This window comes from Vicugna pacos, chromosome 10 (assembly GCF_048564905.1).
Source record: "Vicugna pacos chromosome 10, VicPac4, whole genome shotgun sequence".
Classification (NCBI taxonomy): domain Eukaryota; kingdom Metazoa; phylum Chordata; class Mammalia; order Artiodactyla; family Camelidae; genus Vicugna; species Vicugna pacos.
The window spans coordinates 58,297,837-58,314,375 of record NC_132996.1 but is presented as its reverse complement, the minus strand read 5'-3'; the positions used below and the strand labels follow the sequence as shown (position 1 = coordinate 58,314,375).

At 44.2% G+C, this 16,539-nt stretch overlaps 1 protein-coding gene and 1 long non-coding RNA gene across 2 annotated transcripts; one reads left to right on the top strand and one right to left on the bottom strand.

The window, feature by feature from the left end:
- The first annotated feature begins 23 nt into the window (after positions 1-23).
- Positions 24-7,135, top strand: LOC116285451 (uncharacterized). The gene is made up of 3 exons (XR_012076690.1): positions 24-406; positions 487-622; positions 6,333-7,135. It is a non-coding gene; the product is annotated as an uncharacterized lncRNA (long non-coding RNA).
- A 123-nt stretch (positions 7,136-7,258) lies between these two features.
- Positions 7,259-16,131, bottom strand: ACCSL (1-aminocyclopropane-1-carboxylate synthase homolog (inactive) like). Its single transcript, XM_015246105.3, has 14 exons — positions 16,103-16,131; positions 14,871-14,930; positions 14,341-14,411; positions 13,883-13,952; positions 13,594-13,660; positions 12,529-12,626; positions 12,193-12,270; positions 11,750-11,850; positions 10,584-10,673; positions 9,780-9,825; positions 9,539-9,680; positions 8,614-8,756; positions 8,374-8,527; positions 7,259-7,577 (listed from the first exon to the last, which is right to left on the bottom strand). Exons 3-14 carry the CDS (start codon positions 14,394-14,396, stop codon positions 7,396-7,398), a joined length of 1,227 nt encoding a protein of 408 aa, XP_015101591.2. The 5' UTR covers positions 14,397-14,411; positions 14,871-14,930; positions 16,103-16,131; the 3' UTR covers positions 7,259-7,395.
- Between the last annotated feature and the right edge of the window lie 408 nt (positions 16,132-16,539).

Sequence of the window (16,539 nt, the reverse complement as noted above, 5' to 3'; positions counted from 1 at the left end):
CCCGGTCTGGCTCCTCGGACGGTTCCGGGCGCAGTTCGCCAACTCCAGGCCGTGGGGCGCCCGGGTGTGTCTGCGCGCAGGCGGTGCCCACGCAGCCCCTCCGCGGAGTCGGGGCTTCCCCGACCCTCCCTCCCTGTGCCCGGTCCCCGGCCACTGGCCGCCCAAGCGGGAGGGGAAGCCGGGGAAGGGGCTCGGGGTCAGAAGACAGCCAGGAAGGGGCGGGCCGCCCGCTGCCACCTCAGCGCTCTACGGCCTGAGCGCACAGGCCGCCTTCCCGCCCCTGGCACGTGGGGGCGCCTCCCTCTTCCTCTCAGCCTTAATTTCCCCGTTGGAAGGCCGAGTCACTGAGGTTTCTGAGCAAACTTTTGCCGGCTTGTAGCCCATGGATAAGCCTTTTCGGATTAAGGTGAGAGCATCCTTAAAACTTCCGTCCCCTATGAGGGTTTTTGACCCGAGTTTGTAATTTCTCCTCCTTTGTTTCTGCAGAACATTTGTTGAACTCTGCCCACATTCCGGGATTCTGGCAGTGAGTTAGACTACCCAGGTCCCAGGCCCAAGCAGAACCTTGAGTAGGAAGTCTCCTTTTCCCAAGAAAAGAAGTAAGCAGGATCCGTCCATACAGGTACGGCTGGGAAGATTTGGCTGTCCTCAGATCACTCCACTTCTTGTCTTCACTTTGGCCTTGCCACTAACGTCGTGACCTTGAGCAGCTCTCACGACTTTTTGGTCCTCTGTGTGATGTAAAATAAGCCAGTTTTCTCCATTTAAGACATATCATTCTGTTTAATTCAGATAAGCAGTCTCATTGAGTGCCTGACTTGTGCAAGATCTCTGCTAAGTGCTGTGATACAATGATGAGCAAAACAGTGGGCCTGCACAGGTCACCGGGGAGGCCGACCCTGAGGACACATAAGGATTACTGGGTGCATGGAAGCTTGCAGCAGGAGATTTAACCCCCGACACACACACACACACACACACACACACACACACACACCCCACATACAAAGTCCTACACACACATTCATTCACCCTCAGCACTTAGGAAGTCATGGCTGAGTCCTAATCAGCTGGCTGGAGGGTGGGGTGTTGGAAACAGAAGGAAGGGCCTTGATAAGGGCCTTCCAGGTTAGAGTCACTGTGGAACATTAACAAACTGCAATAAACCCAATACCGCTGGAGCTTGCAGGGTTTGGGAGAAAGGCTGGCAAGAGAAGCAGGGTTTGGGTCATGAATCTTTATAAATAAACCATGATGATGATAATGCAGACTGTGGAATTCTCACTGAGGGCATTGGATATATATATTGTAATCTCCACAGCAAACAATGCTTTAAAAAATCAAAAGGTATAACTAAGAAGCCAAAAGAGGCATTCAAATGGAATACTAAATAATGCTTGATTAATTCTAAAGGCAGGCAGAAAGGAAAAAAATGAATAAAGAGCAGATGGCACAAATAGAAAACAAGATAATTGACTTAAATCCAACCATACCAATAATTACATTCAATGTAATGACTAAGGACCAGTTAAAAGATCATCAGGCTGGATAAAACAGTAAGATTAAGTATACGTTTTTGCAAGAAACCTGTTAAATGAAAAACTAAACTTAAAAGTAAAACTAGAAAAAATATATACCATGCAAATAATCATAAGAAGATGGCTATGATCCAAAAGAAGCAAAAAAAATGTTGGCAAGGATATGGTGAAATTAAAACCCTTGTATACTGTTGGTAGGAATGTAAAATGGTACAGCCACTGTGGAAAACATTATGATGGTACCTCAAAAAGTTAAAAATAGAATTACCATATGACCCAGGAATTGAACTTCTGGGTATATTCACAAAAGAATTGAAAGCAGAGTCTTGAAGAGAAATTTGTTCACCTATGTTCTTAGCAGAATTATTATCTACCACTAAAATGTGGAGGCAACCCAAGTGTCCATCAACAGATGAATGGATAAGCAAAATGTTGTATATACATACAATGAAATATTATTCAGCCTTAAAAAAGAATGAATTCTGACACATCTATAACATGGATGAACTCTGAGGACATTATGCTAAATGAAATAAGCCAGTCACAAAAAGACAAATACTGTATAATTTCACTTATATGAGGTACTTAGAGTAGTCAAAAATCATAGGGACAGAAAGTATAATGGTGGTTGTCAGGAGCTAGGAAAGGGGATAATGAGAAGTTATTATTTAACAGGCACAGATTTTCAGTTTTACAAGATGAAAAAGAGTAATGGGGATGGATGGTGTGAAGGCTGCACAACAGTGTTAATGTATTTAATACCACTGAACTGTACCCCCCAAAATAGTTAAGATGGTAAATTTTATATGTATTTTGACACATACATTCAAAAAACAAAAGAATAAGATAGCTGAAGCATTCAATATCTGACATAGACTTCAAAACAAAAAGAATTACCAAAATTTAAAAGGACATTTCATAATGACAAAATGATCAATTCATCAGGATGACAATTTTAAATGTTTGTACCCCTAGTAACAAAACTTCAAAATACATGAAGCAAAAACTGACAGAACAAAAGGAGGAAATAGACAAATCAATAATTACAGTAGGAAAATTTACTGCCTCTATTTTAGTAATAGAATAGATCAAATGACAGCAAGGGCAGAAGACTTAAACATTATAAAACAATTTAACTTAATTGACATTTATAGAACATCAGACCCAATAACTGCAGAATATACTTTAAGTGCACATGAAACATTGACCAAAACAGACCATATAGTTGGTCCTAACAAGGTCTCAGTTTCAAAGGACTGAAATTGTAGTTTATGCTTTCTAGTCACAATAGAACTAAAGTAACATTAACAAAGACAGCTGAACAATCCCTAAATATTTTAAAACTAAATATTTGCTAAATGAATTGCAGCTAAAAAAGAAATCACAAGGGAAAGTAGAGTGATCATAAAAACCCAACTTATCAAAATTTATGGGATGTAGCTAAAGCAATGCTTAGAAAGAAATCAATAGCTTTAAATGCTTCTATTTGGCAAAAAACAGCTTAAAACCATTGGTATAATCATCCGCATTAAAAAGCTAGAAAAAGAACAAATTAAACACAAAGTTAATAAAAGGAAATAAAGGTAAGAATAGAAATGAAACAGAAGAGAAACAAACAGAAAAATCAATGAAACTAAAAGCTGGGTCTTTGAAAAGATTAATACAATTGATAAACATTTACATGAACTGATCAAAAAATTGATTTCAATATCAGAAAAGAAAAAGGAGATAACATTATAGAACCTATAGGTATTAAAGAGATAATAAGGGAATGTTATACAAATTTTTATGTCAATAATTAGATGAAATGGACAAATTTTTTTAAAAGACACAAATAGCCAAAAGTGACATCAGAAATAGAAAATGTGAATAGCCCTATATCTGAAATTGAAAACAGAAGTAAAAATCTTCTGACAAAGAAAAACTCCAGGTACAGATGGCTTTACTTGTGAATTTTACCAAACATTTAAAGATTTTTTTAAAATCAATTTGACACAAACTTTGAGAAAATTGAGAAGGAAAACACTTCCCAAAACATTTATGAGGTCACTATTACCCTGATGCCAAAAGCAACAATGCACTACAGAAAAGAAAGTTATAGCAGAATATCCTTCATGAAAATATGATGCAAATTCTTAATATCAAGCCAAATCCAACAATATAAAAAAAAGATGACACAACATGGCTATATGGGGCTTCTTGCAGGAGTATGATGTTGATTTAACATTTTTTTAAAAATCAGTATAATTTGCCACATTAATACTTAAGAGAATTATATTATCTCTAGAGGTACAGATAAAAACAGCTGACAAAAACTGAACCCGCATTCATAGTAAAACTCTCCACAAACTAGGAATTGAAGGAAATTCTTCTACCTGGTAAAGGGCAGTATGAAAAATAGTTCCAGTAACATTATACTTAAGAGTGGGAGACTGAGCACAATCCTGCTGAGATTGAGAACAAGACAAGAATGTCTTCTTTCTTTTATTCAACATTGCACTTGAGGTTCTAGGTCATGCAATTAAAACAGAAAAATAAGAGACATAAAATATGAACACTGGAATTTGACACAACACTGTAAAATGATTATGAATCAATAAAAAATGTAAAAAAAATTAAATAAATAAAAAATAAAATAAAACTGTTTTTATTGATAAAAAAAATATGAAAAGAAAGAAGGAAAATCATCTTCATTCACAGGTAACATGGTTGTGTACACTGAAAATTCAATGAAATCTCCCCAAAACTAGTAGGACTAATAAGTGAATTTAGCAAGGTCACAAGATACTACCAGGAGATGATTCTTCCTGGGTCTTTCATGTTTCTGCCTGCCCTGGAAGCAGGGACCCTGACTGCCTTTGTTCTGACCTATACAGGATTATACACATGTGTATATATATATATATAAGTATGTGTGTACATGTGTGTATATATACATAGATGTACTGTGATCAACCCTGGATGACACCGATAGTGTTTGTCTCCAGAGCAAACGGTAGGTTTGTTTACTACTCAGCATAGTAAAGATAATGTTTCCCTTAGGGCCAAAGTTCAGGCAGGTTTACTGCTCATTTTAAAGGAATTGGGTTCCTTAAGCTTGGGTGTCCTCTCTGCAACACACTCTATTGGATGTGCAGGCCTCACTTTGTCCTCTTCACTCCGCCTTATAGGAATCAGGATTTGGGGAACCAAAAGCTCATACTGATTTATTGCTATTGCTGTGAGTAATAAACTGGCCTTTGTCTCTGACCTAGCATTTGCATGCCTTCCGCCAGCATCCATGAAACCTGTTATTTTGCAGGTAGGGTAGAACCTTGAGCCTTTAAAGTTCTTGACAGATAAAAGATACAAATACATCAGCCACAACAAACTTAAAGGAAATTAATAATCTATTCATTTAAAATAACATGAAAGGCATAACATAAAATAACATTACAATATCCATGTAATGGACTATTATGTGCTCATCATAATTCATGACTTCAAAAATATTTAATGTCATTGGGAAGTGTTCATGTATTAAGTTATGTGAAAAGAGATACAAATTTGAATGTGCAATATGCTATGTAACACAAAATACAGGTACATAAATTAAAACATTAACACTATAACAACATTGTAACAATATACCTGCTAGCAGTAGGATCGTAACTAATTTTAATTTTATTGCTTTGCTTTATTTCCTAAATTTGCTATTATGAGTATGTATTTCCTTTACTATTATAAACTTATTAAAATGTTTTAAATTCCATTTTCCAAAAATAAAATAAAATAACATGCGAGGCATAATATAGTGATAAATTTATAAGATGTGTCTAAGACCTGTACACTGAAAGCTACAAGACCTTGCTGAGAGATACTAAAGACCTAAGTAAATGCAGGGAGATTCTGTGTTCCTGGATAGGAAAATATTCACTTTTCCCCAATCAGCCACTTGAATCTTGAGTGGAACAGAAGAGAGAAATGGCCTGTCCCTTCCATGGAAGGTATCCTCTCTTCCTCCCAGGACAATGCCCATGAGACTGTCTGTGAGCTCCCATAACAGAGATCCCAAGAGCATCTCTGGTTCCTATCTTCCCCTTCTCTTCTGCTCCCATGTGCTCCCTCACGCATCCAGTGAATTCCCTTTCTGTGTCTAGTAGTCAAGTCGATTTCTAAAGAAACTTGTCTGGTGTAATAAATCTTGAGGAATCAGGATTTGTTGGTACGCTGCAAACCTGCCCAAGAGAGGGAGGGTGGTCACAAACCCAAGTGACTGATTGAAGCCATCAGAGGGCGAAACTGCTCTTTCGTCAGCTATAAAATGGTGCTAGTCCCTGCTCTGCCCATTTCACAGCATCAGTGCTCAGACTGAAGCTCACATGTGCAATGGCTTTGCTGAGCAAGAGATGAAAATGGAAGACCTCAGGCTTATCACCAGAGATTCATCTTAAAAGCCTTTTGAAAAGGCAAGAATGGAAAGAACTCACATTTGGAAGCAGGAACATTTGGAATTACACCCCTACCCTGCCACTTAGCCACCCATGTATACGGTAGGTGCGACTGTGTAGGGATCCTCTGGGACACTGCATTTTCCCTTCCTCTCTGACCTGCTCCAGAAAGTACTCTTCACATATAACCTGCTTTAGAATTTCAAAATTAAAAGGACCTCCCCCCAAATCATCTAGCTCCCAAAAGGTGATATAAAGAATGTGAATGAGAAATAAAACAGGCCTACACAGCAGCTTGGCAAGAAAAATGACCTTGGTGTGCCCAGTGTTCATTATTGAAGCACAGACTTCTCTATCTTTTCAGGTTTTATGAGAGAGAGAGTGATGACTTCCAAGAGCCTCAACCATGAAGGATCACCAGAGAGGCTGTGTGTAATCCAGACCGAGGCAGAAAAAGTATTATGAGGGATCAAGGAGAAGTAGCAAAAGCAGCGTGAGACTGGACAGTAAAAAAGGATAACGGTTCCCACCAGCAATCCTGATGTACAGACTTCCATCATTTGCACCCACAACCCTAGACTCTTAAAGATGAATTTCTCTCAAGAGCAAGCAGCTGTTTCGCCAAAGCTACATTGAGTTTATTTCTATAGGATAAGATTATTATGTGAAGAGTCTCTCTCTCCCCAAATTTCTGATTCTTTCCCTCTTGTTTTATTTTATTGGCCACAGCATCAAACCAAGTAAGCTTCTTCCAGCTCAACCCCATTATCTGCTTTGTCTATCCATGCACACTTAAAGTTGCTCTTAAGAGGAGCTATATTTTTCTGTGGGAACAGATGAAATATAGTTTGTCATGAGAATCAGCGAGAACCATCTGGAATAGTTTCAGGGAGGACCAAATAAAACCCAATCAAATATGTTCGAGAAGCAAAAGAAGTTTAATGTGGCATTTTTATCCACTAATTTTAAAGGTTGAGTTGCCAGTGTTGATAGGGGCTTATCCTCTGAATATAATCATACAAGTATGCCATATATATTTGTAGGAGCAGGGTTTGTCATCACAAAAGACTGGAAATAACCTAAATGTCTCTCAGTAGGGAACTCGTTAAATAAATCAGTTTACCCACATAGTGGATGGATACTGTGCAGCTAATGAAAAAATAAAACAGGCCTGGAATTTAAGAGAATATGGAATTTATTAGATATCGAATATAAAAACAAACCCATCTAAATAGGGACCCAGAGAGCTCCCTTTATTTCTCTCTGGGCTTTCCCACCTGAATCCCCATAAAAACATTTTGCACATGCACAATGGCTAGCAAAGACTAAAAAGATGCAAAGCTTCCAAAAAATGACAGATGCCTAGCTTAAGGAGGCTGATGATGAGAGTCAAATGAGCCCATTCCTGGAGCCCGCTGTTTGTTCAGTCACAGTCCCAGGTCAGAACAACAGCCTTCCAGACCCGAGGTTAGTATGACTCCCCGAGAGTAAGACTGGCTGGCGTCACTGGCTGGGAGGTCCTCCACTTCCTGGTTTATTGCATCCTCCAGTTGCTTCACTACCCAATCCTGCTCCTGCTCCACTAGCACCGTATAGAACCTTTGCATGGCTAGAGGGTCCAAAGGGGGACAGAGAGGAATACTGAATGGGTTTGCCCATTGGCCCCAGATATACCCAGGTCACAGAAGACCACCCGAAAACCTCTCATTCAGGGATGCTGAACTTGAGCCCTCCCTTCCTTGGGATAGATGTCCACGTCTACCTGCTGCATGCCCGATGGCTCTTTTTGGTTTCGTTATCACAGCACCTGCCCACCAGATACCTTCATGGCTCATCAAATCCTGTAACCTGGCTTATGGCCTTGGCCTCACCATTGTCTACCTGCCTCTAGTGGTCCTTCACTCAGTCTGTTCTCCATATTAGCCTAAAAGATATCTGTGTAACATAAATGTTCTCTTATTCATTGCTATGTGCCCAGGAGGTAGAACAGTGTTCTGCATGTGTTGAGATGCAATAGATAAAATGACTGTCATGTTTCTATAACCTTCAGAGGAGAATCTAAACTCCATAGCATAACATACAGGGACATCTATGTCACCTACCTGTCTTTCTCACCTAGGAGACCACAAGCCCCACAGGGCAGAGCTCCATTTCATGCTGGCTTAGTCCCAATGCCCTGCTCAAGGCAGACACACAACAGACACCTAGAAGGTGTAACATACCTCAAGTGCCTATCAATTCCTGTTTACAAAGGAGCTTAAAGATATGAAAGTGAAACAGAGGGCCTAGAAGGGCTGGAGCTATTGGCCGGTAAAGGCAGAAAAGGAAGACTCCACTATTGGGTTGTAGAGGGGTGGCTGGGGCATCTTTGAAGGATGCAGGATTGAGAGGTCAGCTCCACTTACCATGTTTTAGCAGGAGAGGTGTAGCTGCAAAGACGAGGCGGAACCAGCCAGGCTCCTTACACATAAAGGTCTTGCCACAGGACAGTATCAGCTTTTTGTCCAGGAAGCGGCGATGGAGGAGCAACTCATCCTCAAATGTGCATGGGTCCAGGTACTAGGGAGGACAGAGGCACAGAGCTGAGCCCAAGTCCCACCAAGCACATCATCTCAAGAACACCTGTCTTCACTCCCAGAGCTCACCTTTCTCAAGTTGATCCAGATATAGAGGCCAGAGCCATGACTGAGAAAAGGGATCTTCGATGACTTCAGTTCATTAGTGATGAACTTGTGAGCCTCCTGCAGCCGGGAGCGGTTAGTGGGCAGGTACACATTGTCAATCCATTCTGGATGGGTGGAGGAAGAGGGCTGTCACAGATCTCAGGGCTGAGATCTGCCAGAGGGTTCCTTACCAAATGCTACCTACCTGGGCTGCATGCCTTCTGGTTCCATCCAAGCCTGACTATATTATATTTGAGTCAACTGCTTTCATACTCAACACACCCACTTCTTACCTGTAGATTTGGTGGAGACACTGGGCTTCTCAGTATTTGAATAGGAATGTTCTGTTGAGTTTACACCCTGGGGCAATTAAGTCGGGGTATCCCCTAAACAGGGTTGATGCTGCTTTGTCAACTGAGCAAGTAGCAGGGACTCATAGCTCCTTACTTCCTGCCTTAGAGCCTCACAAATGGACTTTGAGGAACCCAGACATCCTGGGGGATGATCTTATCCCAACTGTTCTCAGCACTGACATCATATTAGATCCACCTGGGGCTTCTGAAAGGCAATGCCCAGGTTGTATCCCCAGACATATTAATTTGGAATCTTTGGGATGGTGCTCACACATCAATATTTAAACCCTCCATGTAACTCCCATGTGCACCCAAGGTTGAGAACCAGTGTTCAAGAGGCTGGGAATCTGGTTTCTACCAAATAGCAAAGGACCTAGCACCATGCAGGGAGGCATCCAGTTGGATTTCTCCTATCTACTAATTTCCCAGCCAAAGCTAAAAGCAAATGGTTTTCTAAACCAGATTACCTGATTACTTTTGTTTGTTTCATTATATCCCAGCTTTTAATTTAAATCCTCCAGCCATGAGGCCTGGCCTGGAATGGAGCTCCGTACCTCTGTCCTGGAGCAGCCGATGCAGCTTGTACTGGGTGATGCCAGAGATGCCATGAAGGTAGCCGAAAGAGCTCATGGCCAAGGCCACCTCCTTGTTATGGGTGTACAGAGTGCCAAAGCGGAAGCCAGAGATGCCGAAATCCTAGAGGAAGAGAAGTAGGGAAAGGAATACCTGGTTGGTCTGCCTTCTGCTCCCAGTGCCACTTCCTTCCCTACCCAAGGATAGGCAGCTGGGGCTCACCTTACTGGTACCCCAGATCATATGGGTCTTGTTGGGGTCAGGCAAGCTGGAGAGGAGAAAGTACAAACAAGATCATGCAGAAGTATTTGAAGGATGAAGACGTGGGGTCTATGAGGGGAAGATGAAAGTGGACTGGAGGTCCTTCCTAGACAGGAGGGCCTATGGGACCCAACATTCAAGGAAACAGTTGCCCCACTTAAGCCAGGAAGTCAACAAAAGGTATTCTTGTGGAACTAGATGGGACAGCTCTCAAGTGCCCACTGACTGATGTCTGGGACCCTCAGCCTGGCTTGTGGTCTTCCTAAAGCTGCTCCAAAGCCACCTTCTCGGCAACTGGCTCTTCACACATGAGGGCCACCCACCACTTCTAAGATGTATCCACCTGTTTCTTACTGCCCCACCTTTTTGAATCTGTTCCTTCTTCCAGGCATGCACTTCCCTTGCTTTGGCTGCTGAATCCTATCCTAGGACCAAATACCACCCTTAAGAAAGCTCTGCCCTATTTCCTTTGTTTCCCTGTACACTGCTTATCAAGAAGCTCCTACCCTGACCTTCTGTAGGGATTTATCCTGACTTCTGACAGTGCACTTTCTGCCTTTCCCTCCAGTTATCTTGTGTACAAAATGGCATTTAGAGAAGACGCTTGAAGGGAAAGCTGATGTTTTGGTCACTTTCACACTCGTGGTGGCTGGTGGCTCTTAGCTCAGTTTCTAGCATGTAGCCAATTAAGTTTATTATAGCACATGAACTCAAAAGCAGAAACTTCATGGTTCTCATTACCAACTTCAGCTGAGACCAACTCACCTCTCCATGCTCAGAACACTACGGAATGTGACGGACTCATCAAACACAGACAGCATGTAAATCTCATCTATAATCACGTGTAGGCTGTACCTGCAGGTTAGATGAAAGGGGGAGAACGATATTTAGGATCTCTCTAATCTTCTCTTGCTTCCTTTTATGGTCTTCTCTGGACACAGATCAGATACTCCTACTGCCCCGGCAGCCCACCCAACCCTTCCAAAAGGCATGGTAAGGTAGAAGAGGGTTGTTCACCAGAGAGGACTTTTCACCCTGACTTGAGGGTACTAGGAAGGAGTAGGACCTAAAAGACATGCATGAGAACATCTCCCTAACCCTTCAACCATCAAGCAGAGACCAACAGGAAGGGGCTGGGCATCCCAGGGAATTTTCGTCTGGTCCAGTCAGGAGCTTCCACTCAGGGCTTGATTTGAATAGTGATATTCAGGGGGCTAAGGGCTCATGTACATCATCTTTATTTTCCCAGCAGCCCTCTGAAGCAGGACTGTTCCCTCCAACTCACAGATGAAGAAACTAAATTTCTGAGATATAAAGTTAATTCCCACAATTAGCTGGTGCTAGAGCTGGAATGTGGACCTACTTCTGTCAAATTCTGGCCCACGGCATCCAGCATTCTTCCTCTTGTCCCCATGCTCTGCCTTTAACTGATCTAGATAGTTATGAAGTTTGAATAAGTGTGTTTCTTCCAGAAAATGGAAGACTGTCTACCCTAAGAGGGCTATTTCCAGACTCCAGAGAGAACTGATGTTAACATGTTCTTAGGAATGGGCCATGAAAGTTCTACAGGGACACGTCTTCACCCCACAGGGTCTAAAAGTCTATCCTCCTTGGCACCTCAGGCCAAGTAGTTTGGGAAATGGGTGCTGGGAGAAAGTACTTACGCTGCAAGAAGTGGAGAAGCAGCAGAACTATGTGATGCAGGTATGGGCACGTGGGCAAAGGCCAGAAAGGAAACGGCAAAAGGGTTTGGTTGAAATAGGCAGCATGTGGGTGCTTTTCATTTCAATTTCCACTAGTTGTACATAACTTTACAAAGTACAAAGTAAGGATATTTAGGGTGTATTATTTCTGGTTTTGACTTCTTGACTATAAGTGAGAGGGAACCCTTTTTAGGGACTTCATCTTGTCTCAAGGGGTGGAACTCATACTTCTTGGCAAATTCCAGATATTCCATCAGTGAGTCTTGGGAGTAGATGTGTCCCAGAGGATTCTGAGGGTTGATTAGCACGAGGCCTCGGACCTTTTTCCCCTAAAAAGAACCGAACAGGACCAAGTGAACACGAATCCTTCACATCTACATCAAGTTCAGAAAAGGATCAGGTCACCCAGTACCGGACACCTAATCAAGGCTTGGGTGAGATCCTGCAAGAACAACTATCACATTGCCCACAGAGTGGGGATCAGGCAGAATCTCTGGGTGCTGCCATAGACGGGGCTCAGGGCTCCTAGGGGGACATGCCCCTGGGGCACTGCCTCTTTTGCAGAAGGAGCCCACAATGTCTAGGTCAACAAGTTGTAATACAGGAGTCTCAGTACTCAACGCCTTTCACGGGCAGCAGTGCTTACCCTGAAGACGTGGTTCCCTCCTTACCTCAAGCTTAGCATTGAACAGGGCTTGCTCCAGCTTGTCCACGGTGAGCTGGAATGGATGTGTGTTTGCATCACTGACCTGGAAGATAAACACTGCCTGAGAATTGCCTACCCGGAAGCTCCCAAGCCTTAATTCCTCATTCCTATAAACCCTGAGCAATCCTTTACCTTCATATCCAGGGCACTAGTCCCACATGCCTTCTTTGTCTTGATTTCTCCAACCTTCTCCCATCATCACTTATATGGGAGGAAAGCAAGGCCCCCTACACCTTTGAAATGCCCCTAGAACATTCCGTCTCCTAGATGGGCTGAGCAGGGGAAGGGAACCCGTACTGACCTGACTCTCCAGGTTGACAGGAACTAGATCAACCTTCGCATACAGGTGGGTACTAAAGACGAAGCCACTATAGGTGGGAGTGGGGACCAGAAAAGCCTCTGAAAGCACAGAGAAACCAAGCTGTCAGTGCACGGTCTCCTAGTCAGAACCTGCCAAGACCCCCGGGACCAGCAGCAACACAACCCTCAGAGAAGGTGGGCTGGGTAATCCCTCCTACTTAGAGATGAATGCCTTGGAGCACGGGCTCTATTAAAGTTATCCATTCTTATAAACATGATTTGGGGAACAAAACTCAAGTTTCCTCTTTGTGGGCACACTAAAGGAGAAAAGGGATGAATATTGCTGGAAGTGACTTGGAATCCAGGGACTCAAGCCAGGCTTGCTAGAAGGTAGAGCCTGGGTCATCCGGCAAGACTTGTCAGCTCCGGGTCAACAGTGGAGGCTGAGGTTCAAGCACAGGGAGGGCTCTTATTGCTCTGCGTGGCTCACATGATCTCACAGGCCTGGTGATATGATGGGTCCTTTCCTTCCCATCCACTCAGCCTCAATGATGAGCGAATCAAGGACCCACTCCTTTGAGTGAAACTGGCCATCTCGGTAACGAGCCACCCATGCAGCAGGCACATGAAGATCTGAGGGTTTTGTTTCAGGTTGTTAAGAGGCATGGTTAAGAACAGATCTCTCAAGCCTTGTTTGGTCTAGAGCTCAGTTTTCAGGTTCTTTGTTTTGAGGAGACAGAAAATCTATATAGTTTAAGCCAGGTTACCAGGGTTCTCTGCTTTAGAGTTGAGATCAAAAGTCCAACACTATAATGAGTTGGCTCCCATTGTCACCATTCCTGGGGCAGACCTCCTTGAGGATTGTCCCAAGTTACTATTAAATAGGAATCTAAATCCCTTGTTCCTACATAAATAGGGGTAAGACGTTCTAACCAGGGCAGAAGGCACACCAGCACTTTAGGGGAAAGGCCTGGAGTCAAGATGCTCTTCTCCCATAAGGCCAGTGCCCCGGTGCTCCTGCCCCGGCGCTGCTACTCCCGAGGGAGAGCAGAGCCCACTGACTTACCACCTGGATCACACAGAACCATGGCCAGTGCGGAGAAGACAGAGGAGCATCCGTTTAGAACAACCACCTGAAGAAGATACACAGAAGGCAGAAGTCGAAAACCAGTCCCCATGGAAAGGGTAGTTCTCCTGTCTCCCTCCCCCTGGGAGGACAGACATAAGCAGTCTCCCCTCTAGGACCCATGGCCTTCCCTCCGCCCTGACTCTGAGGGGCTCCACTGGAAATGCAGAGAGGCCTCCAAGAGCACAGTCCTCCACCGGGGTGGCAGGAAGGCTGGAAATAGACTCACATTTTCCGGATCAAGGGGGGCCGGTGCCTTACAGTAGTAGGTCAGGAACTGGGCCACTTCTTCCCGCAGGCTGTGGACAGACTCAGAAAGACCGTGTGGTTCTCAGGCCCGTGAGCTTTCGTCTTTCACAGTCTAGACTTCAGTCTTTTTGACAGAGCAAAGCGTCCAACCTCCTTTTACAGGGCTCACAGGGGACTGAGGCTCTCAACTCCCCAGCTGACACAGACATTAACTGTGAGACTTTGGACAAGAACTGGGGCCTTTTGAATTATAGGGCAGTGCACTTTCTACTACTCCAGCCTGCCTCTGATGGTATTTTGTGTTAGGCATTTTCTAGAAATCATTACACAAAGAAATAGGTAGGTAGGCAGCGAACAGAGAATCTGGCACCTTGAGTCCTTCCTTGGATGAGGACAGGTGCCTGTGGACCAGGAGACCACAATCTGGAAGCTACTTACAATGGCTGCCCTCTCCAATCAGAATATTGCAGAAGGTCATCATCAATGTAGTTCATGTCACTCCGACTCAACTGTGGACAAATAGAGCATGAAGACAACCAGACCAGGGAAGCCCAAGAGGCTTCATCTCATTCCTAGGATGCACATGCATGTTTGTCCTACCACACGGGGCCTCCCGGAGGGAAATGGGTGCACATGCTACATGCTCCCTAATGAAAGAAGCCTTCAATTCATTCTTGTCAAAGATTACACAGATAGATTATCACTGGGAAGTGTTCGACAACCCCCCCCCAACTCTACATTTGGGCCAGAGGCTCCCTTGGCAGCTTACCTACCATATACCCACCCAGAGAACACTTCCTAACACAGCAAGGCCAGCCAGGAGGCTAGACGTGCTATTCTAGAAGCTATTTCCTCACTCCCTTTCCCAAACTTCTAAGTCTTATTCCTGTATCTACCGCATGCCGAAGAACATTCTGGAGGGCTCACGCCTCAAGGTGGGTCCCAGCACAGCCCCGAACATGGCTTACCCTTTCAGTCAGCAGATCAGTACAGAGCTTGTTCTCACTGGTACCAAGGTTGATGAAGCCCTGGAGATGGATGGAATCTAATCTCAGTTCTCTTGCCTTGCCCTTGCTGACCCCTTTAAAAATGGCCCAAGTACTCATGCTAGCTTAGCTCAGATGGAGATCTCACTGCTCCATGAAGCAATGCAATCCATGTTTGACAACTTTAATGTTAGAAAAATTTCCACAAACGCATCTTATGGCTTGCCAATCTCCCCCTTTAGAGCCATGTAGATAAAAATAATAGTTATATTATGTACCAGCTATCATTCACTGAGTTCTTACCATGTTTCAGACGCTAGATTAAGTGCTTCATGTATATTGCCTTAATTCTCCTGAGAAAAAGTTCTGTTATGATCTCTGCTTAAAGAGAGTGAAGCTCAGAAAGGTTGAATAAACTACTAACCATGTGACCTTGGTGATGGGCAGAATTTCACCTGCCTGGCCCCAGAGCCTGGGTCCTTAACAACCACAGGCCCTGCCTGTATCCACCTCTGCTATTTCCACTTCCATGGAAGGGCCCTTCAAGTTACTGGAAGAAGTATGATCCCTCAGAGGCCAGTGGAGATACCTGACTCATTTGGCCCCCAGAAAAGCAGACGGCCACTGGCCACATATCACTTAGGTGGTTACAGAAGGAAAGGTGTGACTAGTGTAGTCCTCCGCCCTCTGGCTGGAGAGCTGTTGTGAACCTCCCTTGCTGGAAAGCCTTCTGCTGATCCCCGTCACCCTTAGGATAACATCCTAATGCCTCACAATGGCCTAACTCCATCCATATCTCGTGTTCCACCACTGTCTCTACTCTGGCCACAAGGACCTCCTTTCCCAGTCACTCCAAGCTCTTCCCACCTTAAAGCATTCACACATGCTGTTCCTCCATCCTGGAGCCCCCTGGCCCCGTGCCCTGACCACCACAGATTCAGACTTTAAAACACCCTCCCTGCCACTTTAAGCAGGCATCCCCTTTGTGCTCTTGGAAACACTATTCATATTCATTTCTCCAATGACTGACCCAGCTCGTCAGCTTTCTTGGCCACATCACCTTGTTTCTGTGCCCATCCCCTGCCCTTAAATATAAGAAGACAACAGTGCCTACTTCATGGGGCTGGGAAGAGTCAGTGAGAGGGCACAGTACTCGGCACAGGACTGAATAAATCCTAGAGATGGGGGCCCTCGAATATGTCCCCCATCCTCACCAAAGTGTTCTTGTCCTCATGGTATTTGTTTCCTTGGTAGGTGTTGTAGTCCTGGAAGCTGGCGTGGTATAAAGCAGAGGTTTCAATCCCACGGTTGGACAGGACATAGTTGATAGATGTATCTTCAAAATTAGTCAGTTGGTAAAATATCTTGTAAATCTGCTTGGATACTTGGGCCTGTTCCCTACTTCTGACATCACCCTTAGAGTCCTCAGAATGACAAGGTGGTTGGAATTTCTGGCCTCCGGTGGCCCCAAACTGTAGGTAGTTGACCATCTGGAACATTAAGCGACCCAGGAGGGCTTCCTGCCCCCAGATGGGCTGATTGTGCCTCTGCTCCTCTGGCACCAGGTCCTGCTGCTGGTGCCTGGTCGCCAGCTGTGTGATGTGATCCGCCACGGTCTGCTGCAAGGATAGCACCATCTCCATCAGCCAGG

What these genes read in the sequence shown, in the direction of transcription:
- ACCSL (XM_015246105.3), bottom strand. Translation starts at nt 14,396, where the DNA reads ATGAACTACATTGATGATGACCTTCTGCAATATTCTGATTGGAGAGGG. An exon ending in CCCCCCTTGATCCGGAAAAT is followed by an intron (nt 13,661 to 13,882) that starts GTGAGTCTATTT and finishes TATCTTCTTCAG; the next exon opens with GTGGTTGTTCTAAACGGATG. An exon ending in TGATCTGGGGTACCAGTAAG is followed by an intron (nt 9,681 to 9,779) that starts GTGAGCCCCAGC and finishes CTCTTCCTCTAG; the next exon opens with GATTTCGGCATCTCTGGCTT.